The 24,410-nt window shown below is 39.5% G+C and overlaps 1 protein-coding gene across 9 annotated transcripts in view; it reads left to right on the top strand.

Annotated features, from left to right (window-relative positions):
- The window catches only part of DOCK10 (dedicator of cytokinesis 10), a 240,443-nt gene extending 218,993 nt beyond the window's left edge, over positions 1-21,450 (top strand). For all 9 annotated transcript variants that reach the window (XM_050963968.1, XM_050963963.1, XM_050963971.1 and 6 more), the window contains 6 exons: positions 9,483-9,629; positions 11,096-11,306; positions 14,212-14,402; positions 15,550-15,650; positions 15,969-16,107; positions 20,841-21,450. In XM_050963968.1, the coding sequence (XP_050819925.1) occupies positions 9,483-9,629; positions 11,096-11,306; positions 14,212-14,402; positions 15,550-15,650; positions 15,969-16,107; positions 20,841-20,957 (906 nt within the window). In that variant the 3' untranslated portion in view covers positions 20,958-21,450. The remainder of the gene's footprint in view (positions 1-9,482; positions 9,630-11,095; positions 11,307-14,211; positions 14,403-15,549; positions 15,651-15,968; positions 16,108-20,840) is intronic.
- The last annotated feature ends 2,960 nt before the right edge of the window (positions 21,451-24,410 follow it).

The raw sequence follows: 24,410 nt of genomic DNA, 5'->3' as shown, positions 1-24,410 counted from the left end.
CCGTGTCGATTCCGGAACTCCGTTGGGGTTGATGGAGTTCCGGAATCGATATAAGCCCGCTCGGGGATCGATATATCGCGTCTAGCTTAGACGCGATATATCGATCTCCGAGCAATCGATTTTAACCCGCCGATACGGCGGGTAGTCTGGACGTACCCCAAGTCACAGTTCTTTCCCAAGGCAATTCCTGGGGCAGTGCAACTACATGCCAGTCTTCAGTAAAGGATGAGCCTTAAGGTTAAAACTAGTCCTACATGAGTAGCTGAGCTGTGCTCAAACAAACAGGATTAAAATCTCCATTACAATGCAAAGGCTTTTCTGCAGCCAGTGAAACAAGGGCAGCTTGGTTTAAACAGCCTTAGTGATATAAAAAGTGTGATTGTTTTGCAAACAAATGCCGGTTCGTTTATACACTGGCTCATGCTTAATTTAAGCTGTAAACAAGCACACATGGCTTTAAAATACATCCATGGAATTTTTAGTTTCACTGAGAAGTAGAGAGCTTTCATGTTGTGGGAGGGGAAGTTGGCTTGGATTGTTCCTAACAAAGCCCTAGTGACAAAAGATAGGAGTCTATTGTGAAATTAAAGGTAAGTGCTTTAAAAGAACAGTGATGGGTAATTGCATTTAGCAGGGCAAATCTGAACTGATGCATGTGGGCCTTGGCTACACTTGAGAGTTACAGCGCTGGTGGTGGCTTTATAGCGCTGTAACTCACTCCCTGTCCACACTGGCAAGGCACATACAGCGCTGTATCTCCCTGGCTGCAGCGTTGCATGTACTCCACCTTGACAAGAGGAATAAAGAGAATAGCGCTGCTGCTGCAGCGCTGGGGTGCCAGTGTAAACAGGGAATAATCTTACTACGCTGTAACTGACCTCCGGAAGCTTCCCATAATGCTTTTAAGTAAAGATTACTCTCTTTGTTTTGTTGTGATGCCTCTGTTTGTTTTGTTGTGAACTCAGGGCTCCCAGAGCTGCTTATCAAAAAAATAAACACAGCTACTGTTTGCTGTGAATGAGTTCCCTTTGGAATGCCCACAGCTAGTGTTTGCTTGAAGAGAGAGGAAGAGAAGGGGCTTGAGGAGAGAAGCAGCACGGCATGCGGGAGGGAGGGGGGGTCCATTTTGGAGATGCTGCTTATCTGGTCTGTGAGGAAAAAAACAAAGAGGGCTGTTTGCTTTCTGTGAGTGAGAGAGGGCTGGGAGAGGGGGTCGGAACTTGCAAGGCAGCTACTGACAGAGTGTCAGCTCCAAAAATCCACTCTCTCTGTCTCCCCCACACTCCCTGTCACACTCCACTCCATCCCGCTCTTTTGAAAAGCACGTTGCAGCCACTTGAACGCTGGGATAGCTGCCCATAATGCACCGCTCCCTATGCCGCTGCAGATGTGGCCACAACAGTACACTGGTAGCTGTCAGTGTGGCCAGATTGCAGCACTTTCCCTACTCAACTCTACGAAGACAGGTTCAACTCCCAGCGCTGTACAGCTGCAAGTGTAGCCATACCCTCAGTCAGTCGAAGAACATCCTTTGGTTGCAAATGGTTTACAAATGTTCTCAGAACCGTATTACCAACCGTACATGACAACCTTAGATATAAGGCCTGAACTGAAAGGAAAAAAAATCAGTCCATTTCCATGAATGGTTTGTGCCTGCATACTTCTCCCTCTGAAAAGTATCCTTTTTGTAATTCTCTTTGCCCCATATGCCAGTAACTTCCATTTTCATTATACACCTTAGACTTTTTCATCCATTCATTACCAAGAGTATTTGAAAACCTCAGTAATGAAAGTTGATTATGATCTTGCTTAAATTAATTTAAAACTGTATAGACACATTCTTTTTCCTACTTTAGGCAGGCAGGCAGGCAGGCAGACTAAGTACCCTTTACATCTAAGTGATACCACATCCAAACTTTACAGAATTAGATGCCCAAATCCTTATTTAGGCATCTGTTATTTTTCAGAGGTGCTGAGCGTCTTCAGCTACTATTGACTTCACTATTGTATTCACAATTTTTTATTTCAGTGGAAGTTGTGGTACATTCAGCATTTCTGAAAACCAAGGACTTTTATTTAAGCACCTGCAATGGATTTGGGTGCCTAGCCTGAGGTTTTAAAATGCTGGACAACAATATTGTAGATATTTAGCCATATAAGCAAAAAGTTCTAACGAAAATATAGTGAAAAAGTAACTTTTCAATAAAACTACAGACATTTAGACTGATGTAAATTTATGAAAATTGCTCTATTCAGTATAATATAACTGAGAGACAATACAGTGAAAATCAGTATTTAAAAATTAAATACCTATTGAAAAGTGGCAGAAACATTATTATGCAAAATACATACTTCTCCTATGAGTAGCAAGTGCGTGATGTGCCACATTTGTATTTCTCCCCTACAACAAAAACTACTCATAGAGGGCAGGTTGGATAGAACACCCTTAGAATAGTGCAGCTCCTTGGTGTGTGTATTCTGTGTTGACACCAAGTGAGGATTTCAAAGGTTCACAGTGAAATTTTAAAATTGCACTATTTTAACCCTGTCCGAACAATGGACAAAAATCACTCTATATAATTTTCCAGTGTATCTGACAGATTAACCTGCCATAAAAAATGGGCACAATTCTGATTGCCTCTGGTGTCAAGATTATAATCAAGTTTACAGTAACTTTTCATGGGAGCTCTGGCTACTCAGTGGGGCAGACCTCTTAAATGCAACCCCAACTTCTCATGCATAGCCATTCTATAGGAGTAAAATCTGCGCTGGCACCTGAAAATCCACGCTTCTGCCTGCAAGAGCCCAGATTCTACTGGGTGTGTTGGAGGTCTCTGCAGATGGATTGCATTGCTGCTAGAGCCCTCCCGAGGAATTGTAGCGCACATGTGAACCAACAGCTCTGCCATCCTTAGAAAGGGTGGAGCTCTGCAGCCTATTTGACTGAGGTGGTGATCATGATCAGTGCTCCCTTTTAGACAGCTAACACCCACAGGAGCTCCACAATAAAATTCTCACCAGCTCCTTGAAAGTTCTTGTAGGCCCTATACTTTTTGTGCACTTGTGCCAGGGCCAGCTAAATTTTGTGCCCAGTACCTTTAACTGCATGTGCAAATCAGCACTGGAAAGGTTAGGTCCCTACTTGCCTTAGAATAATGCAGCTTTTAACAGTGCAGAACTGCAGATTCTGATTTAACTGATAAGGAAGCCCACTCAAGGACCCTTTAAGTCTTTTCATTTAGTCACAGCTGCATAGTCCTTGCTACTACTTCAGCACAGCACAACTGTGACTGAGCAATGAGATACCCCAAGATTTGTGCCTATTTATCAAAACCTGAGATTTCAGGAATACAAAACTTGACTTCTCATCTGTATTTCAAGGATGCATGTTATTTTCACTGAGCTGGTAGTTAGATTACAAAATGAATTCAGATTAATTCGTCTTTCCCAATGCAGCTAGGAATTTCTCTACTTTCCACAATGCACACTGCATGCATTTATACATTATCCGGCTTCTGCATCAGCTAGAGCATAGAAGCAGTTCATTCCAAGAGGGGCTGTTGTCTCCCCAGTAAGATATAGGAGTGGTGAGCAAAGTTTCATTAAACTAGCTCAGCTTAACTTTGGTTGAACAGATCCCAATGGGTCACAAATGGGGGCTGCTCTTTCATCCCAAAAGCACTTTGTCTATGACTTCTGCCACTGGCATTCAGCACTCTGGGGAGGTGGTGAGACTCTGTGGCCTTCTGCACCAGCAATATGCTAATGAGACACAGCTCAAGGTCTCATTTCCAGACAATGCCATGATTCAGATATCCTAGCACCTGTGCAAGATAAGTGCCTGGATGAATTGTTACTAGCTCAGGCTCAGTCTGGACAGATCTGATGTGTTGCTGGTAGCAGGAAAGAGGAAATTCAAGACCATAAGAAGAGCACTGAATTCTCTTACCAATTGTCAAGGTCATATGCGGCCTCAGTGTCCCATTGTATTTGTTGCTAGTCCTTCACACCCAAAAAAGCAGCAAATGCCTGAAATCTATCTCCATCTTTGGCTGGTTAGGATACTGTGCCCTTTACTATCTGGTATAAACCCAGCAATGACAAACCCATGCCTTCATCACCTTCAGGCTATACTACTGCAGTGCATTCTGCTTGGGACTGACCATAAAGGCCACACAGAAGATCATGCCATTCCAGCAAGCAGCAGCTAACTTGCTCTACAGATGACATTCTGTTGCTTCGTGCCTTTAACTGATTTCCCAGAATAAAATAAGGAATAATTAAAACTGCTTCAGGGTCTTGGTGCTGCTCTTTGAGGCCTCACTGGAAGGGGCTTACTCTTTGCGTGCAACTCACTTTCAGAGACTGATCACTTGGGAAACTGAATTTGATAGTTTTCAAGGTATAACTGTTGGGAGCTGAATGCCAAAATTCACAGTGTCAGGTCAACTGTTGAACCCCTTGTGTATGAAGATCAGGATGAACTTGGGCCCTGCCACTTTAGGGGTGCAATCCAAGCTATCTTATAATAAAAATGACCCACAATATGCTAGGCACTGTCAGGATCTTCCCTAGGAAACAAGGGAGACCGGCAACCTCACATACCACAGAAAGTGGAGATGTCAAAGGGGAGAGGGGAAATGTGATTCTTTCAAAAGCTTTTTAAGTTGCATATGTGTGTGGTATCTAGGTAACATGGCGATGGGCTCATTACAAACACATCAGATAGATGCTTTGCCCATCCAGCTGGCTCAACAAGTCATTACACTTGACAGAATTATTTGCCAGCAACCTCTCCATAAACATTTGCCAGTGGGCTGTTGCAGTTCAGCAAGTCATTTCCCACAGCTGTCCCAAACCTGCTGTGTGTTCATTTGTTGTACACTAACTCCATCTTAAATACAGTATGTCCATTCAATTTCATTCCTTTAAAAAGGGGCAGAATTATGGTGTCTAGATTTCAGAATATAATAAAAAATATATATTTCTTAAATATATACCTATATATTGCCTCTGGCCCTAACGTGTGAACAGGGTGCGAAGAACTTTATGGGGCCCATGAAAGGGCCAGATACAAGCAGGAAGCCACAGGCAATGCTCCCCCCATGGAGGCGATGGGACCATGCTTCTGCACTAGAATGCATTGTTGAGTGGTCTGGTAGTGGTGAATGGAGCAGTGTACATCATCCCAAAAACACAGCCTCATTCAGAATCTCAGAAGATAAAAATTGCAGGCTGGTATTTTGTACTAAAATACTGGATTTGTCCAACACTTCCATATCTAATGATGACTCTTGTTACTGTTTATTTGTACTGCAGTAGTGCCTACAGGCACCAGCCAGATAGGGAGCCCCATTGTGCTAGGCTCTGTACAAACATAGTATAGAAAAAGAGCCCCAAAGAGCTAATAATCACAATAGACAAGACAGACGAAGAGTAGGAGGAGAAACAGAGGCAACGCAATCTTGTCCAAGGTCACAAACAGATCTGTGGCAGAGCTGGAAGTATTTGAATGGGAAATGTACAGTTTTCCTTTGAAGCTTTGAAGTCTTAGTGTCTTGAAGATGTTCTTACACCAGTTCAGAAAGGTGCTGAGCATCCTTGAGGTCTATGGGAGTTGAGACCTTGTAGGAGGTACTCAGCATCTGGTAGGATCAGACATTTCCCTTTGCCAAGTTAATGGTCATATGGGGGCAAAGGGACCTGGCCAGAGTGCCTTTGTGCTCCATCAATCCTGACTGGTGCAATGGTCCATTGGGGCCATTTCAGGCAACATAAATTAGAGGTGCAGCCTGCTCCCTCTGGTAGACCTGACCTGCCCCATAAACCAGAGCAGAAAGGAAGTAATGTAGGGCCATGCTTCACCACAGCCCAACTCCTTTGAGGTGATATGTTGCCCCAGGAATGCACAGAGGAGGAGATCCTTTTACTCCCTTGAGTTTAGGGGCTATGACAGTGACTCTTCTTTGCATGACGAAAGAGAAGCTCCTTCAGCTCTCCCCACACTGGATAGCCATTCAACGTCAGTCGCAGCCTGTCCCTAAAGGAGTGAAAGTTTACTGGAAACCAATAACCAGTTTTGAGAATTCACTTCTACTTTTACACGCAGTTGATCACACTGTCCTTATAAACCAATAGCAGGCAATATGATAACAAAGTGTTTCCATGAATTGATAATGTGACCTCAGCTACTTAATATTTTAAAACCCCTAAACTGGAGGATATTTGACTCTTACAAATATTTTAATCTGACTCTTAATGGCTTTGCCAGATTTGTGGCATATGACAGACAGGATTATTATATGGTTTCCAAGTAACTCCTGCTTCTCATTTGAAGTTTTGTTAGAGACCACACTTTTAAGTAATATCTCTCGCGTTAGAGAGTAGAAGACATCTATCAGTTATCTTTTTTTACTGAAATGATTAACACAGGTATCATCTCAAAGTGCTGGATTGCATCAGCAAGCAATCTGACACTTACATGTAAACGTTGTGCTTTAGCTAGCAAAAATGTGTAGTGCCAGTGACTAAGAGGATATGCTACCACAGCTCAGAGCAGGATTAATTTCAAAAATACTTCTTTTTTGTAAATCAGTGGTTACATAAAGCAGATTATTTTCAGTCAGAACAATCCAAATTAGCTTTTTATTGGGGTTGGATAGAATTAATGGAGTTTTCATCTATTTTCACCCAAAGTAGTTTTCCATTGACTTCAGTGGGAGTGAGATCAGAAAGCAGCTTACGCTGCTGCAAACCTTTCCCGCATCAGAGTCCCATCAAAATCAATCACCTGGGTAAGAGTTTACAGGATGTAAGCTGTTCAGGCATGGATTTGTTCTTCATGTGTCTGGAAACTGCCTTGCGTGCCTATGATGTGATTTCGATAATAATCATAGGTTACTATTACTATTCTTTTTCTTCATTTGTTTCCAGCAACACCCACAATGTGCTAGGTACTTTCTAACCTTAAAAAACAAAAACAAAAAACAATCCTCTGGAGCATTTTACTGCCCGCATTGTAGATGCTTACCTTTACTGACAATCTCCTCTGACATCCAAGCTAATGAAAAGGAGACAAAATGGGCAAAGAATATGAGAAAATGTTGGGTTAATTTTTACTAAATTATATGTGAAAGAATGAGGGAAATTTCTTTCACAGTTTTCTGAGTAGAAGAGGCTGATTTAAATTATCATGAATCTAGTTGCTGTCTGTGCCCCTGAGAAATGTGCATGGTATGAGTCAGCTTTTGTAAGCCATAGTGGCAGGTACCATATTTTCTTTTAACAACAAAGTTTTATTTCCTATTCCCAGATCCATAGATTTTTAAGGCTGGTGGGAACCATTAGGATCATCTTAATCTGACTTCCTATATAGCACACAACTACCGGATGCATCACAACTCAAACCACAGTTTCCATAAGGGGATCACAAAATTTTCTTTGTATTCTATCTCAGAGGCATTCTATAATTAATGATGCTGCACAACGATAACGACATTATAGTGTAGCATATGAAAATAGTGCCTTCTTTCATTAGAGGTACTGCGGGCCCATTTTACTGGAGAAATTGGGAAGATAAGTCACGGCCAGATCCTTCTCTCTCTTCAGCTCTGCTGAAATAAAGATCATTTTCTTTATCTCTTTCACATGTTCTAGATGAACATTTTTAGTTAATTTATTTTTACAAAGCTGTAACTGTCTCATGCATTTTGTAATTATTGGCCCTGCATAAATTAATAATTAATCTTTTTTTCTCTAATTTTTCTCCTGAGGCCAAGGTTGAAATGTGATTGAGTTTTTTAAAATACTGCTTTTTGGCTGGAGCTTTCCAAGGTACCACCAGTGGGAATTAGACTCCCCAACTCCCAATAACTTCCAGTGGGAGTTCAGTGCCTTACGCCCACAGGCATCTTGGAAAGTCCTGGAGTGTATTTGTATGCTTCTTCCTGCCAATATATCTTACTGAAGGGACTTTTTCCTCTGGTGCTTACTAAGGAATATTACAACTTCAGGCATCTGTTCCACAGTATGTTAGGGCTACAGGGGTTTGTTTGTTTGTCTTTTTGCTGTCCTTTTTACCCTTAACATTCTGACTTGCTGCCCGCATTGTAGCTGCTGACCTTTACTGACAATCTCCTCTGACATCCAATCTAAATGAGTTATTTTCCATTGACAAGCAAGGGGGTATTTTTTGGGTACATGCTGCAATATTTGCATCACCAAAAGTCCAGCAACAGCGTATGAAACCCATCCAGCTTATGCCTCCTGCTCCCCTGCAAGGGTGAGCACCACAGGTCAGGATTTAGCCCTATTTGTATTTTACATGTTACGCTCAGATACTAAATAGAAAGCTGGTTTTCCCACTGAAGTATAAGATCATTGTCAGTGGTAAAGTCCAATTATTGTTAATGGGAGTGGTGCATGTGACCTATTACATTCAGCCTGAAAAGATTTTATCCTAAACTGTCAGTATACGCCAGTTATGTATGTTTTATTTGCATATGGTGTATTTTATATATTAATTTTCTGAGGTAAACATTTCTTAGGGAAACTGGCAGGTTCTTGTTTTATTCTTCAACAGACCTTTTATTAATACACTGCCAGCTACGTCCAATGTTGTAAGTACAAGGCTTTGCAAAGACTGTACAGCAGTCTTTTTGTAAAAGTCGACAGTCTCTGCAATTTTATCTTTTCAGTGTAAATAATAAGTTACATTGTCTTTGAAGATATCACAATGTATTATTTGGTTTTTTTAAGATTACAGCAGAATACTCTTTAAATGAACTCAGATACAGATCAGTTCATTTTTGCTCTCACACAGTTGTGCATGCAATCCTACACCCATTGAATTTTATGATCTTATTGCTTGAAAGAAGAGAGAACTGTATTTCATGTAAATCCATGAGCTATTACTAATTTAGTCATCTGTGATTTATAACTAGAATGTACCACTAGATGGCAGTCTCTCCACACAGCCAAATAAAAGCATCAGAGGGGTAGCCATGTTAGTCTGGATCTGTAAAAGCAGCAAAGAATCCTGTGGCACCTTATAGACTAACAGATGCATCTGACGAAGTGGGTATTCACCCACGAAAGCTCATGCTCCAAAACGTTTGTTAGTCTATAAGGTGCCACAGGATTCTTTGCTGCTTTTACAAATAAAAGCATGCATTCTATGCAAATGAGTATCAAACAAATCCTCCGATATCCAAAGCTGTTTACATTGTATTTCACAATAGTTGTCCATCTGATTAACATTTAGATGCATGTTGGGTCTAATGTCAAAATTTGTGTAATGTGTTTGCTTCCTTCATCATTCACATGCTGTAGCACTCAGAAAAACCAATCAATGACTCCAATATCTAAACAATTGGATACATTAAACCTTATGTCACAATAAACTTGTATGTGTTATTTTCTGTTTACACGCAGTTTGCCATATCTATTACACTGATTGATCTTTTCTATTTGTTTTTGAACAGGGCTTTTTTGAAGAAGAGGAAGGTAAAGAGTATATCTATAAAGAACCCAAGTTAACAGGGCTGTCTGAGATCTCACAGAGACTGCTAAAACTTTATGCAGATAAGTTTGGAGCAGACAATGTGAAGATAATCCAAGATTCCAACAAGGTATGGGAGAAATGCTGTGTTTAGATGCATGTAAAGTGGGAGCAGTGCATTCAAATTTGACCCATAAAGTTCTTTCAAAAACGCATGCTGCACTTTTGTTAATTGGTGAAAAACCTGTTCCCTTCATTCAGAATACTATGGGCTGGATTATGGAGTTACCACAAGCCCTTAGTAAGAGGCAGCACTTAGTGGCAGTGATGCAGGAGCAGAGTCCCAGTCTGGTCCTGACTCCCCCTTGATCCAGGGCTATATTAAGCAGTGCAAGCCTTTTACCTGGCACTGTTTAGTCTGCCTTCTGCAATGGGTCCGCTGTACTTGGTAAGTTAGCGGGAGAGTCAGAGCTCCTCCCCCTTCCCATCCCAGCCTTCTCAGTTCCGGGGGTGGGAGGGTATAGGAATAAAACCCCACGTGGGTGGCTCTCCCCTTCTAAGACTATACTTACACTGTGAGCTAGGGGTGTCTCACACACACTCACACTCGCTTGTGTACACATACTCATGCTAGCTCTCATCAAGCTAACGCAAGTATAAATAGCAATGTGGCTGCAGTAGCATGGCTAGCAGCAGCCAAGTACAATCCCACCTGAAACTGGTGGCTTGAAATCCTGAGCCCCAGCCCAAACCACCACATCCACACTGCTATTCTTAGCACTCCAGCTTGAGCCCCGCTAACATGAGTCTGTCTGCCCAGACTGGGTGGCTCACTCCCAGCTGCAATGTAGACATATCCCAACTATGACTCATGATGTAGGCAGTCCATTGAGGGGAGCAATGAATCACATTGTGTCCCCTGTTTCCCTGAATGGGTGAGTGCCATGGGTCAGGATTTAGCCCTATTTATATTTAACACCCATGTACTAAATAAAAAGCTGATTTTCCCACTGAAGTGTAAGATCACATCACCACACTTTACTCTACACCACACTGGCATTCTCTATGTAAGGCTGTTCCTGGAAGCCAAAGATTTAACACTGTTGTGATACCATAAACGTTTCCAAGAGGGTGTTTCTAGTGGATATGAGCAGAGTATGGAACTAGTGCAGTAGTTTTATAACAAAAATGAGCCATGCCTTCTAGTAGGGCCTTGGGCTGCCCTGGCCTGGTGATGTAGCCATAGGACAACGTTGTAAGAATACATGCATCACAAATGTGTATTACCATTGCAAGGCAGAAATTGGCTATTTCCTTTCTAATTCATTCAACCCACATCCAATGTTGCCATTGAACTCTACTCAAAACTCCCATTGACTTCAACTGAAAAACATGCCCCATAGTCAGTTATCTAAATATTAATGTATGTGCCCAACATTACTTTTGAAAATCATGAGCTGTGTTTACACAAATATCAATAAAACCACAGTGGGTAAAAACAGCAAACCTGTAAAAAACGCTCTGAGATTGTATTAGTAATAATAGTAAGTCAGTATCAGATAAATTGTTTCATCATGTGTAAAAATGTTAACACAGGTCAACCCCAAAGACTTGGATCCAAAATACGCCTATATCCAGGTCACGTATGTCACGCCTTTCTTTGACGAGAAGGAGGCTGAAGACAGGAAGACTGACTTTGAAATGCATCACAACATCAACCGTTTTGTATTTGAAACGCCTTTCACGCTATCAGGAAAAAAACATGGAGGGGTAGAAGAGCAATGCAAGAGACGCACAATCCTGACAAGTATGTTGCTGCCTTTTTTCTGTGAAGAGTTCTGACTAAAAGAAATTGAATATGATTTCAAAGGGCAATGCTGCTCAAAAATCAATGGGCATAATATGGTCCACAATCTGTTGTTTGCCAACAGTTTTGTTTTAAGTGAGCAATAACCATTTCATTGTGTCCATATTTCTGTGCATGGTCTTTAATATGCCCAAATTGCAAGCATGATATATGATTTTGCAGACAATTACATAACAGAAGAAAAATGATCTGTTTGTAGAATAATCAGCTGACATTATTCTTCCTTGTTACTCTCCTCTCACCCCACTTTCTCAATAGAGTTACTCCTGATTTACACCAGTTTAGTGAAATCAGAACCCTCATTCTTTATTCTTCTTAGCTTGCATAGTCTAAAGCAGAGGGGAGCTAGTAAGATTTACCTGTTTGAAAAAATAAACCACTTCAGATATGAGTATTTGTTAAAAATTAGAACAATCCCAGGTTTACAGAAGTAATTAATATTACTATATAATATAGAATAAACATATAAAAAACAAAACCCTATATATCTTATGTTTTGTCAGTGGGAAATATGCCCAGAAATCCCTGTGTTCTAAGACAGGAAGGTATCCTTTTGCAAGAAGTATTGCAGGCACCAATTTCCATTGAATCAAATTAAACTGTGGTGCCGAACAGAAAATGTTTAGTTTTTATTCATAATTGAAATCTCATCTTAAAGAAAAGTGATAAACATCCATGAAATTACTGCTAAAACTTGACATATCTGAAATTTTGGATGAGTGTACAAGAAACTGTCTGAACATGTACTTGATGAGCTTTGTTCTCAGGAGTAGAAATGAATACAGAGGCTAGCATTTAAGGAAAGGCTTCAAAATGATAGAGAATTTAGACCCCATCTGACTTCAGGATATATATTCTCCCCAAAGAGCCAAATGGGGAAAAGCTGCCTGCAGCACAGACTTAGTCACCTAAAGGTTTTGTGCAGTCAAGGGAGAAAAATACCTGATATCTGGAGGCATCTCTTTTATGATACAGCTATAAGGGTGAGGCGATGAAGCACAGAAAATACTGGGTCTTCTTTAATGTATGAGCAGTACTAAGTTCTTTGGTCTTGACTTTGAGGTGGGGAGGGAATAGTATTGTTGAACTGAAAGTGCATGTATTACAGTGTTAGTGTATTAGCCTACTGGTGTGTAAAGTTTTAATCAGAAGACAGAGTTGTTTCATCATCTCCCTGATTTTCTTAGCCCTGCTGCCTGGGCAGATCTGCTCCAAAGCAAGCACTCCCTCTCCATCCCTTGCTTTATTGTACCAGGCTGGAACTTTGTCTCTCTCCACCTTCACTACCACTTGTCCATTGCTCCCTCCACATCCACTCTCCCATCCACTGTCTCATCCTATTGCCTCAATGTGTTAGATTATGCATGGATAAAATGGATACATTTTAGAAGTTTTTACATTTATAGAAATTATACACATAAAAGTGAAGCATTTATTGTTTACGAGAACTGGATGTAACACCGAAAAGAGGAGCAGCTGTGGGGGTTGGGGCAGCAACTGATGTGCATTGGGGAAAGGGCACTGGACAAACAGGGCAAGTGTAATCCACTGGTCAGTGTGTATTACAGGTGCCCAGTCTACAAAGGATATGAATCTTTTGCAACCCCACCTACAGAGCCGTGGCTCTTTAGCTCCAGCAGTAGAAGCTCGTGCTTTTAGCTCAGGAGGTCCCTCATTCAGCCTTCAGTGGGTGGACCAAGATGGCAGCCATCGCATACGTTGGGGCTTGTCCAGGGTTCAAACTGATCTGTAACTGATGCTCACCATTGGGTTACATAGGGGCTGAGGAGGCTTCTTAAAGTATGCAGAAGAACCAGAAAGAAGCGTTAGGACAGGCAAGTTTTTCTGCCAAACTTCCCAACGTCCAGAAGACAAACTCGCAGAGTCACTTTGCTGTCTGAGTTGTAAGGAAGTACATTGGATAGAGCTGGTTAGAAAATTATCTGAACTGTTCCTGGAAAAGGGGTGGTTTTCAAGAATTTCCCATTTTGAAAATGTTTTGGGGAAAAAAAAATTTGAAATTGTCAAATTATCCTGTTGTGATATTTTGAAAATGAAAAAGTTATTTTTCATGTTGAAATTTTTTGTTTCAAAATGTAAGTTAATTTTTAGTTTATAAAAAAAGATTTAAATGAATGTTAAAATTTATTTATTTTTAAATTTCAGTTAACCAAATATTTTTTTCAGATTTTCGATTCATGAAAACATTTGAGATTTTTTACTTCTCATCCCAATTTGGGACAGGAAAAAAATTTAAATTTCAAAAATTCTCTCAGGATGATTTCATTCCCACTTCTGATTTTAATGAGGCATGTCCTCTCTGTCTGCTTCCCTTTGTGAATATGACAACAGTCATGTCGGATAATTACTGTTTCATGATTGATTTGTTGCAATTAGTGAATGTAGGAGATCTAGGCCTCAGCTAAGCTAAATGTTTAAGCTCATGCCTGACCTTCATTTTGAGAGTAGTCTTTTTGATTTTAGGGAACTGCTGAAATATCTAAAGTTAAACACAGGCTTATGAATCAGGGCCCTAACACAGAATAAGAAATATGTGAATTTTAAAATCTAAGAGTTTTGAGAGTCACATGTTGTCAGATTCTGACAAATATACGAGACAAATAGTGCTAGATCAAAATGGAACCAGTAATGACTGCATCAAAATATCAGTTTAGACCTGCTGAGCCAATCCTGTATATGTATTAATTTTCCTGGCCCACAAAGGTGTTTATAAAATGGAAAAAATGAGTGCAGTCTAAACTATGAATCCACTAGCATTGCTTCCATAATTACCAGCTTGTGGGAGTGGAATTTCTTTGACTATTTTACATTTGTTTTTGAGCAGCCAGTCATTTATTTCCGTACGTGAAGAAGCGTATTCAAGTCATAAGCCAAACAAGTACAGAACTGAACCCTATTGAAGTAGCTATTGATGAGATGTCCAAAAAGGTTTCAGAACTTAAACAGCTTTGCACAATGGAAGAAGTGGACATGATTAGACTGCAACTCAAACTTCAAGGAAGTGTCAGCGTCAAGGTATCAGTGGCTCAGTTTTATGTTTATGTACCAACCACCTGTTTTATTTGAGTTTTGGCAACTCCAGAGTATTCGAGTCTTGTTCCAGTGCCCACTGAAATCTGTGGAAAGACTCCCATTGACTTTAACGGGTGTTGGATCAGTGCCTGACAGTGTTGTTATAATTAAGTCTGTTAGGGTATGTTGACTTTGCAATAAAAGATTCCTGGCTGCTGGACCCAGGTCAGCTGATGTAGGCTTGGAGGGCTCAGGCTGCAGAGCTGGAGCCCTGGCTCTGAAACCCTGAGAGGGTGGAGGGTTTTTTTAGTCCGGCAACCTGAGCCCCACAAGCCCAAGTCAATTCACCTGGGCTCTGAGACTTGATGCCGTGGTATTTGGTTTGCAGTGTAGACATACCTTTAGTGTTCCTCTAATAAATGTTAAGCTCTTTCTAACCTGAACAGCCTAGCCATATTAAACTAAAGCCTGTCACTCAAATGAGCATTCAGATACTTTTTTAAAGAGAACCTTGTACAGGTCAGTTTAATGATTTCTTATGTAGAAAAACTGGGATTTGAGAGAAGAGCATATTTGGTCCTTGTGATTCAGTGTGATTTGTTTTTCGACTACATTAGCTAAAATCCAGTGTACTGTTTGCATATGAAACTTTCTAAGACATTCATTTATCTGGCACATGGGCCCAGATCCTCAGATGGTGTAAATCAGCACAGCTCCTTTCATTTCAATAGAGCTATTCCAGTTTACACCTGTTGGGGATCTGACCTACAATCTAATTTTGGTATTTTTGTTAAACTGAAATACCTACCATAAATTTATTTGGAAAATGGCACCTCAGAAGATAAACAGTTGCTCTTAAGTCATTGATTCAGAACACAGGGAAGATAAATACCAATGTGTTTAGCTTTGGTTGGGAAATGCTTTTGGCACTTGCTTGAATGCAGCTTTGTGCGAGGCAGAATGTCTTTAAGATGCAGAATACAGAACAAAAGCTCTATATTCATATTCACCCTACACTATCCATTTGAAGTCAGTCATTTCACGCACTGTAAGCACAGAAATTGACCCCGAGCCTTAAACAATGAGAACTATAAATTACAGTCAAACTGTACCGTTCTGCCCCCTAATCCAGGTGCTTTTCCCCCAACAGGTAAATGCAGGACCAATGGCATACGCCCGAGCTTTTCTTGAAGAAACAAATGCTAAGAAGTATCCTGATAACCAAGTCAAACTCCTGAAGGAAATCTTCAGGTAAACAACCTTGTTTTAAATGTAAACGTTTGACTTGGTTTGGCTGGTACAAACAGATGAGAAACATTCAGTGATATGACATGAAATTAGGCAGAATGTTTTATGTAGAACTAGATAAAGCCACATCCTGCAATTCGTTCTTGGGTAAGACTTCTCTTGACATCTGGGTAAATCACATTGGCCTGAGTGCTACTAGGGATTTATAACTGAGTGCCATAATTTGCCTCAACTAGTTTATAACTTTAAATTGGGGGCATAATATTTTTTCACTGGAGTTTTTTTGCATAGATGTTCTTTGGTGTATGTTCATGCTTGTAGGCAGTTTGCAGAAGCGTGTGGGCTTGCTCTTGAAGTTAACAAACGCCTTATTAAAGAGGACCAGTTAGAATATCAAGAAGAAATGAAGTCTCATTATAAGGATATGGTCAGCGAGCTCTCTGCAGTCATGAATGAACAGGTATTCTATTTTAACTTTTGGTGGTGGGGATGGAGGTGGCTATTTGATTCCTATGATGAATGAATACAATTAGCTTCAGGGTTAATACAATTAACCACAAGTAAAATACTAATAATGCAGACTGCAACCAAGAACAATGCAACAATTATTGTGCAAACTTATTTGTGCAGTTTGACCAATGCCACTCAATCCTGACCTGTATAATTACTGCTATATTATGTGTAAAGCTCTCTAACATCCACCAAAATAACTAAAACTGCTTTTATTCATACCTTTTGTTATTTCGGTGCTGCGTCTGTGTGTGGACTCTTTTACTTTAAATTAAGAGCATCTTGTTTTGGTTTAGGTCAAGTAATAATTTATCTACAATATGAGATTCCACACAGAAACTGGAAGCAAAATAACAAAAGGGTGAATTAAAACCAATTTAGTTACGTTGGTGCATGGTAGGATGTAAACAGCTCTAAACTGCGCCTGGAAAATTCTCACACATGAACAGGTAATTGTACATGAAAAGTGGCTAACTGCACATATAAGTACCATTTGTATGCAGAGTTACTCAGTTTACATAATTATCAGTGTCATAATTACTGGTATCTAACGAGGATATTTAATGAACATCCCGTAGACCCTGTGACAGCTTATTTATATTATATATCTTCACAAATAGGGTGAATGATAACTCCAGCTTGTTAAATAATATAAGAAGTGGTTCATAAATATACATGCAAATAAACATGGCAAGTTTGCTTCACTATCATTGAGCCACATTCTCATGTGGTGCAAATAGATTTAGCTCCGTTAAAGTAAATGGAAATATGCGTATTTGCACCAGTTGGGAATCTGGTCCATTATTTACTATGATTTGTTATTTCAGGATTCTGATTACCACTAGAGTATTTATGAAAATGTTTGTTGAACTCCACAAACATTTCATAAGTTTTATCATATTCTTCAAAAAAGTCATCCAAAAATGTTGTATTAAATTTAGAATTGTTGAATCATTTTTTATTAATGGTTCATGAGTCTCCTGTTTAAATAGTTTTAATCATCCAGTCACTTACCAGGCAAAATGAACAAGTTACTAGCAGTCCACAAACTGAAATTTGCATAAGATATTCAGTGAATACTCTTCTAATACAAATATGAACCTGAGTATGATTGAGCTGTAAGTTTTTTTTAGTCAAGGCAAATACTGAGAGTCTACTACATAATTACTTATACGTAACAAGGCTCTGATTTTTCCAAGGTGTTTAGTAACACCAAAGCCTATGAGAGCAAAAGCCCAGATAGTTGGTTATTTCCTCAAAACCAAGATGTTTTGAAAATCTCTGTTAAAAAAGTAACTAAAAATGTGCGTCTTCCTACCACCATCTTGTTACAGTTTGCCTTTCCTACCTGGCATGTTTCAAAAAGAAAGTCCTTTTGCAGCTTTCAATATTTTTCGCCCTGCCAGTTGACTAGTGTCTTTGGAAACCATTGTATCATATTCTCACCATTGCGAAAAGATTATTTATGGGCACAAAACACCAATTCTCTGGAAAGTTCTTCACAATCTAGTTGCTATGTTCCATTAATAGATCTCTGAGAAATTTGTCTTTTGCTGTTGCAGAAATATAATTAAGGGCGAAAGAACACCAAATATTTTGCTTTCTGAAAATCCAGCAATAAAACAGGAATTTTGCTTCCAGCTTTCCAAGCAATATGATTTTTTTTGCACAGCTTGAGTCCTCTTGCTTCCCTACTTCTGAGCAGAGAGCACCACCCCCATACATTTTACACACTGTAAATTGTAGCTGAAATATTTATTTCACATTGAGAAACCTCGAGACGCTATCATAATGGTACCATGTTCTCTACAATGACATTATGGTCTGGTGTGTTGCTCATTGTTGTATCTGAGACTGTTTTGATAGCACACCCACTGATTGACTCACTCTCTCATTACATATGCTCTTCTCTTTTTTTTTCTTTTTTTCTGGCAGCTCTGTCATGGTCCATGCTTATACAGCTTCTCTTCTGCCCTGTCTAACATTTCCCTCAATACTGTAGACAAAAGTGGTATGTTTATTTTTCTTATGTCTATACTTTCCTTTGATGTCACGTGCTTTCACTTGCTGATTTTCTGTTTTACCTATATTTTATGTCCATTTAAATGTCATGTCTAACTACTCGTGTTCAATCCAGCAAGGGTGTTGTGTGGGGGAAAAAGACACAATACATGTGCAGTCTGAGTTCATGAACAACCTTGGCACTAATGATTCTTGCACTGATAGTATCATGGTGCTTAGCAGAAGGTGATATCCTCCTCAGTCTTTGGTGGGGAAGTACATTGTCCATGATACGGCATGGTAACGTGCTAATACCAAATGAGTGGAGAAGGATCGCATTCTGCTTTCCTTGCCATAAGGCAAGTTCTGCAATGATGGCTGAAGGAAAGGGTCAGGAACATACATCTTTAGGAACTGCACAGAAAAAAAAACAGGTTTAAGCGCAGCATTGTGTCTTCTGTTGCACAGGCAGTGGGAGCTCATGCACAGACAGTAAGTTTGAGTTCTGGGGAAAATGATGGCAGCTGTCTCACCACAGCCCCTGATGGAAGAATAAGTAGTGTGTTTGTATATGAAGGTGATTTGAAATTCCAGAGTGGGGAGGAAAGCAGGTAGAAGGGGATCTCAGAATCCTTCTGTACTTACTTTCTCTAGAAGCCCAGCATAATGAGGAATAATGTTTGGCAAATGCCCAAGAAGTGCCATTGCAAAAGGAAAGAGGAAGGAGAAAACTTTTGAGTTGCCAAGGGGAAAAAATATTGCAATAAACACCTGTTTTTCCCTCTGTGTACTTGTTCTGCCTGTGTTGTTTATTCTTTGTATACATATTTATTTTATTTCTAATTGTTAAAGATAATAGCCCTGTTCTGCCTTGAGACATATGTTCACAGCTCTTATTGGCTTCAGGGAGTATGTGAGGTAGAATTGGGACCAATGATTATACAGACATGTATGCAGAGATACTGGCAACTGGTTTTAGGCAAAATATTCAGATTTAAGAAACATATTCTGTTTAAATACTCCATTGCATTTTTGTGACTCCAAACTCAACATCTTTGTGCTACTTCATGAGAACCAGGAATGTAAGGTAAAACTGACCTATTTTCATTATTGATGCTGAGTGAAATAGAAAAAGTAAACACAATCAACATAAATGATAAATAGCAAAATAGGCTTCCAGCACCAAATTTTCAGGTGCAATAGCAAAATCATGCAAAATGCACAATCACTAGTATGTACAAAATCTTGCTTTGCATGTATGAATTGTGGGTGCTGAAGTCTGGGTTTGGATGCACAGTAACCCACATTGCAGACACAAACACCCATTTGCATGCATAGATGCAGGATTTCATTTGTGCAAACTCAGGACCAGATTCTGCCACCCTTATTCCCATTAAGTAGTGTCCTACTCCCTGACTAACTGAGGTCCATGGGTCTACTTGCTAAATAAAGTGTAAGAGTTTCAGAATCTGGCCCCCTTTTTGCAGTGCTTTCCTATTGTGTGTGGGTTTTGTCCTTTACAGTCCTTTCAGATTTAATAATCTTGAGTGTAACAGAAGTAAGGGCTTTTCTATTTATTTATTTATTTATTTATTTATTTTGGTAAATGTGAATGTTATGTCAAGATTGTCTCTTTTAATTTTTCTAAGCCTAAGTAATCATTATATGCTGGAGAATGCATATTTCATGAGCTCCAGGACAAGAGAAAACTCTTTTCAGTCACTCTTGTCCTCAAGATCAGTATTCATTATGAACTGTGATGGTAGCTGATCCCCAAGTAACAAATAAAGTCACAAGAAGGAGTTTAGGAGAAATTCTAACTTCTTTAGCACAATTACTGCCAATATCTTTATTTTAAATTCAGACTTGATAAAGAAGTGTTGACAAAGACAAGAAACACTGGTGATTCCTAGTGGCTTGAGCTCTGGCCTAGGACTCAGGAGACCTGGGTCCTATTCTCAGCTTTGCCACCAAGTGACCTTGGGGATAATGATATTGACTTCCTTTTCACTTCTTCATGTAGTCTTCGTTGAAAGAAGACAAGCTCTCAATCTATTATTATAAATACACCTCTACCTCGATATCACACAAATTCGGAGATAACGTGGTAAAGGAGTGCTTGGGGGTGGGGGGGCTGTGCACTCTGGTGGATCAAAGCAAGTTCGATATAACGCGGTTTCACCTATAACGCAGTAAGATTTTTTGGTTCCCGAAGACAGCGTTATATTGAAGTAGAGGGGTAGCAAAAGTAAATGTTCCTGGGACTAAAGTCAAATAGAGGTAAGTCTAATGAGTTTATAAAGTGCAGGTGACTACTCAGTTTGGGTTACTTGAGAGTATTGTGAAAAAACATTGTTTAGGGAAGTATGCAATATGTTGATTGACAGAATGTAAGATATTCATGTTGAGGATTCCAACCAAGGACCCAATTCTGCCACCTTAGTTCGGGAAACCCTCCTAATAAGAATGTGGCCTGAGTAATAACTGCAGGATTAGGTTTCCAAATGAAGTTAATTTTTTGAACTACAAGTTTCCTTTATCAAGCATCCAAAATAAATAATGCATTATTTAATAAACAAAAATATAAGATAAGTGAAAACAAAAATTGTTGAAATAAATACTCAATGGATTCATTTTGTTTTCATCTGTTGTTTCATCTTTAATTTTTTTTTTAATGAAAAGATTATCCACAAGGAGGAGTCAGCAAAGCCACAAGGAATGGAACGAACCTATTCACGAACCTTCAGTAGAACAAACATAGCCCTGCCAGGAGCAGTGATATCAAATCCTGACATCTGACTGAAACATCTTTGACTTTATGCATACCTCTGGAGGACATTTTTTTTTAAGTGTAAAGTGATCATGAACAATACAGTGAAAATGGATTGTGCGATGTGGTTTTAATTTATTGGAAGTCTTCACATATTTTTTAAAACTGCTAGCTTGATTATTTTTTTTGTCCAACCCTGTATTTGTACATTTCTTATCTTTTTTTTAATTGAGAAGTCTTTATTAAGTGAAGCTGACGATGAAATTTCCATTGAACGTTTAGCTCCACAGCAAGCCCTAAGTTTGCTGTAAATGATAATATATCTAATACTAAGTCCTAGTATACATATATTTTAAAGGTCAAATGTGGGTGTTTTGTAACATTTAAGTATGTCATAATTGTAAATAGAGGATGTGTAAAATACGTCATTTTTACAAAATTTAAAAGACTATCTTTTTAGTTAATAATTATAAGTGTACTAAAAATATGAATAACTTTTCAGATACAATTATATTAAAATATTTGTGTATGTGTACAAAAAATGTCTATTATTTCTTTTTGAAGACAGTGCATTGGTTTATAGAATTTTAGAATCATAGATATTTAGGAGGGAAAGGTCATCTAGTCCAGTCTCCTGCACTGAGGCAGGACCAAGTATCTACACCATTCCTGACAGGTATTTGCCCAACCTGTTCTCAAAAGCCTCCGATGATGGAGATTCTACAGCCTAGCTTGGTAATTTGCTCCAGTGCTTAATCACCTTACAGTTAGAAAGTTTTTCCTAATATCTAATCTAAATCTCCATTACTGCAATTTCATTACTACTTGTCCTATCCTCAGCAGATAATAACTATTTATCACCCTCCTCTTTATAGCAACCTTTTTCTTACTTGAAGATTGTTAGCATGTCCTTCCTCAGCCTTCTCTTCTTCAGACTATATAAGCCCAGTTTTTATCAATCTTTCCTCAAAGTTTTCTAGACCTTTAATCATTTTTGTTGATCTCTTCTGAACTTTCTCCAGTTTGTCCCCATCTTTCCTGGAATGTGGTGCCCAGAATAGGACATGGTACTCCAGCTGAGGCCTTACCAGTGCTGAATAGAGTGGAAGAAATACTTCTCATGTCTTGCTTACAACACTCCTGCTAATACATCTGAGAATCATAGAATATCAGGGTTTGAAGGGACCTCAGCAGGTAATCTAGTCCAACCCCCTGCTCAAAGCAGGACCAATTCCCAACTAAATCATCCTAGCCAGGACTTTGTCAGGCCTGACCTTAAAAACCTCTAAGGATGGAGATTCCACCACCTCCCTAGGTAACCCATTCCAGTGCTTCACTAGCCTCCTAGTGAAAAAGTTTTTCCTAATATCCAACCTAAACCTCCTCCACTGCAACTTGAAACCATTACTCCTTGTTCTGTCATCTGCTACCACTGAGAACAGTCTAGATCCATCCTCTTTGGAACCCCCTTTCAGGTAGTTGAAAGCAGCTATCAAATCCCCCCTCATTCTTCTCTTCTGCAGACTAAACAATCCCAGTTCCCTCAGCCTCTCCTCATAAATCATGTGCTCCAGCCCCCTAATCATTTTTTTTGCCCTCTACTGGACTCTTTCCAATTTCTCCACATCCTTCTTGTACTGTGGGGCCCAAAACTGGACACAGTACTCCAAATGAGACCTCACCAATGTCGAATAGAGGGGAATGATCACATCCCTCGATCTGCTGGCAATGCCCCTACTTATACAGCCCAAAATGCTGTTAGCCTTCTTGGCAACAAAGGGCTCACTGTTGACTCATATCCAGCTTCTCATCCACTGTAACCCATAGGTCCTTTTCTGCAGAACTGCTTCCTAGCCATTCAGTCCCTACTCTGTAACAGTGAATGGGATTCTTCCGTCCTAAGTGCAGGACTCTGCACTTGTCCTTGTTGAACCTCATCAGGTTTCTTTTGGCCCAATCCTCTAATTTGTCTAGGATCATGGTTGCTTTTTTTGCAACAGTACAGACACTCTCCAACTTACGCAAATGTTCCATTCCGGAATGCCTTGCATAACTCAAATTTTGCATAAGTTGGAGACGTATCTCCGACCATTACACAGAAAAAAGCTCCACTCAGTATACCTTGTGAACTGCAGAAAACAGCTCTCTGAGTTTGGTTGTCCAACCAGATGTGGACCCATCTTATAATAGGTTCATCTATAGGCTATATTTCCCTAGTTTGCTTATGAGCAGGCCATGTGAGATAGTATCAAAAGCCTTACTAAAATCAAGATATATCACATCTACCACTTCCCTCACATCCATAAGGCTTCTTACTTTGTCAAAAGATATTAAGTTGGTATGATATTATTTATTTTTGACCAATCCATGTTGACTGTTACTTATCACCTGATTATCATCTAGGTGCATACAAATTGATTGTTTGACTATTTGTGCCATTATCTTTCTGGGTATTTAGCTTAAGCTGAGTGGTCTCTAATTCCCTGGGTTATCCTTATTCCCCTTTTTACAGATATGTATAGTGTTTGCCCTTTTCCAGTCCTCTGGGATCTCTCCCATTCTCCATGGGTTCTCAAAGATAATTGCTAATGGCTCAGGGATGTCTTCAGCCAATTCCTTAAGTATTCTAGGATGTATTTCATCAGATCTTGCCGTCTTGAAGACATCTAACTTGTCTAAGTCATTCTTAACATATTCAGATCCTACCCTATTTACATTGATGTTCACTATGTTAATTGTCAGACCATTGCAAATCTTTTTTGTGAAAACTGAAACAAAAAGGGCATTTAACACTTCGGCCATTGCTAAATTTTCTGTTGTCTTTCCTTCCTCATTGAATAATGAGCATACCCTGTCCTTGGTCTTCCTCTTGCTTCTAATGTATTTGTAAAGTGTTTTCTTGTTACCCTTTTATGTCCCTAGCTAGTTTAATCTTGTTTTGTGCCTTGACCTTTCTGTTTCTGTCTGTATGTGCTTGTGTTGGGGGTTTTTTTATATTCATCCTTTGTAATTTGATTTAGTTTCCACTTTGTTGTATGACTTTTTATTTGAGTTTCATGTCCTTGAAGATCTTCTGATTAAGCCAGGGTGGTGTCTTATTATACTTCCTATCATTCCAAAGCAATGGGATAGTTTGTTCTTATGCCCTTAATAATATTTCTTTTAAAAGTGCCAACTCTCCTGAATTGTTTTTTTCCCTTAGACTTGCTTCCCACAGGATCCTATGAATTCTCTGAGTTTGCTAACGTCTGCCATCTTGAAGCACACTGTCTTTATTCTGCTCTTTTCCCTCCTACCCTTCCTTCATTTTTTATCATTTCATGATCACTTTCACCCAAGTTGCCTTCAAATTCTCAACCAGTTCCTCCCTATTTGTCTTGTCAAATGTAGAACAGCCTCTCCCCTACTCACTTTCTCCATCTTCTGTCATAAAAAGTTGTCTCCAAATACATTCCAAGAACTTTTGTATAATCTGTGCTCTG

The sequence above is a fragment of the Gopherus flavomarginatus genome, chromosome 8 (genome assembly GCF_025201925.1).
Source record: "Gopherus flavomarginatus isolate rGopFla2 chromosome 8, rGopFla2.mat.asm, whole genome shotgun sequence".
Classification (NCBI taxonomy): Eukaryota; Metazoa; Chordata; order Testudines; family Testudinidae; genus Gopherus; species Gopherus flavomarginatus.
The sequence above is the reverse complement of the archived record's forward strand: the minus strand, read 5'-3'. Positions and strand labels throughout refer to the sequence as shown.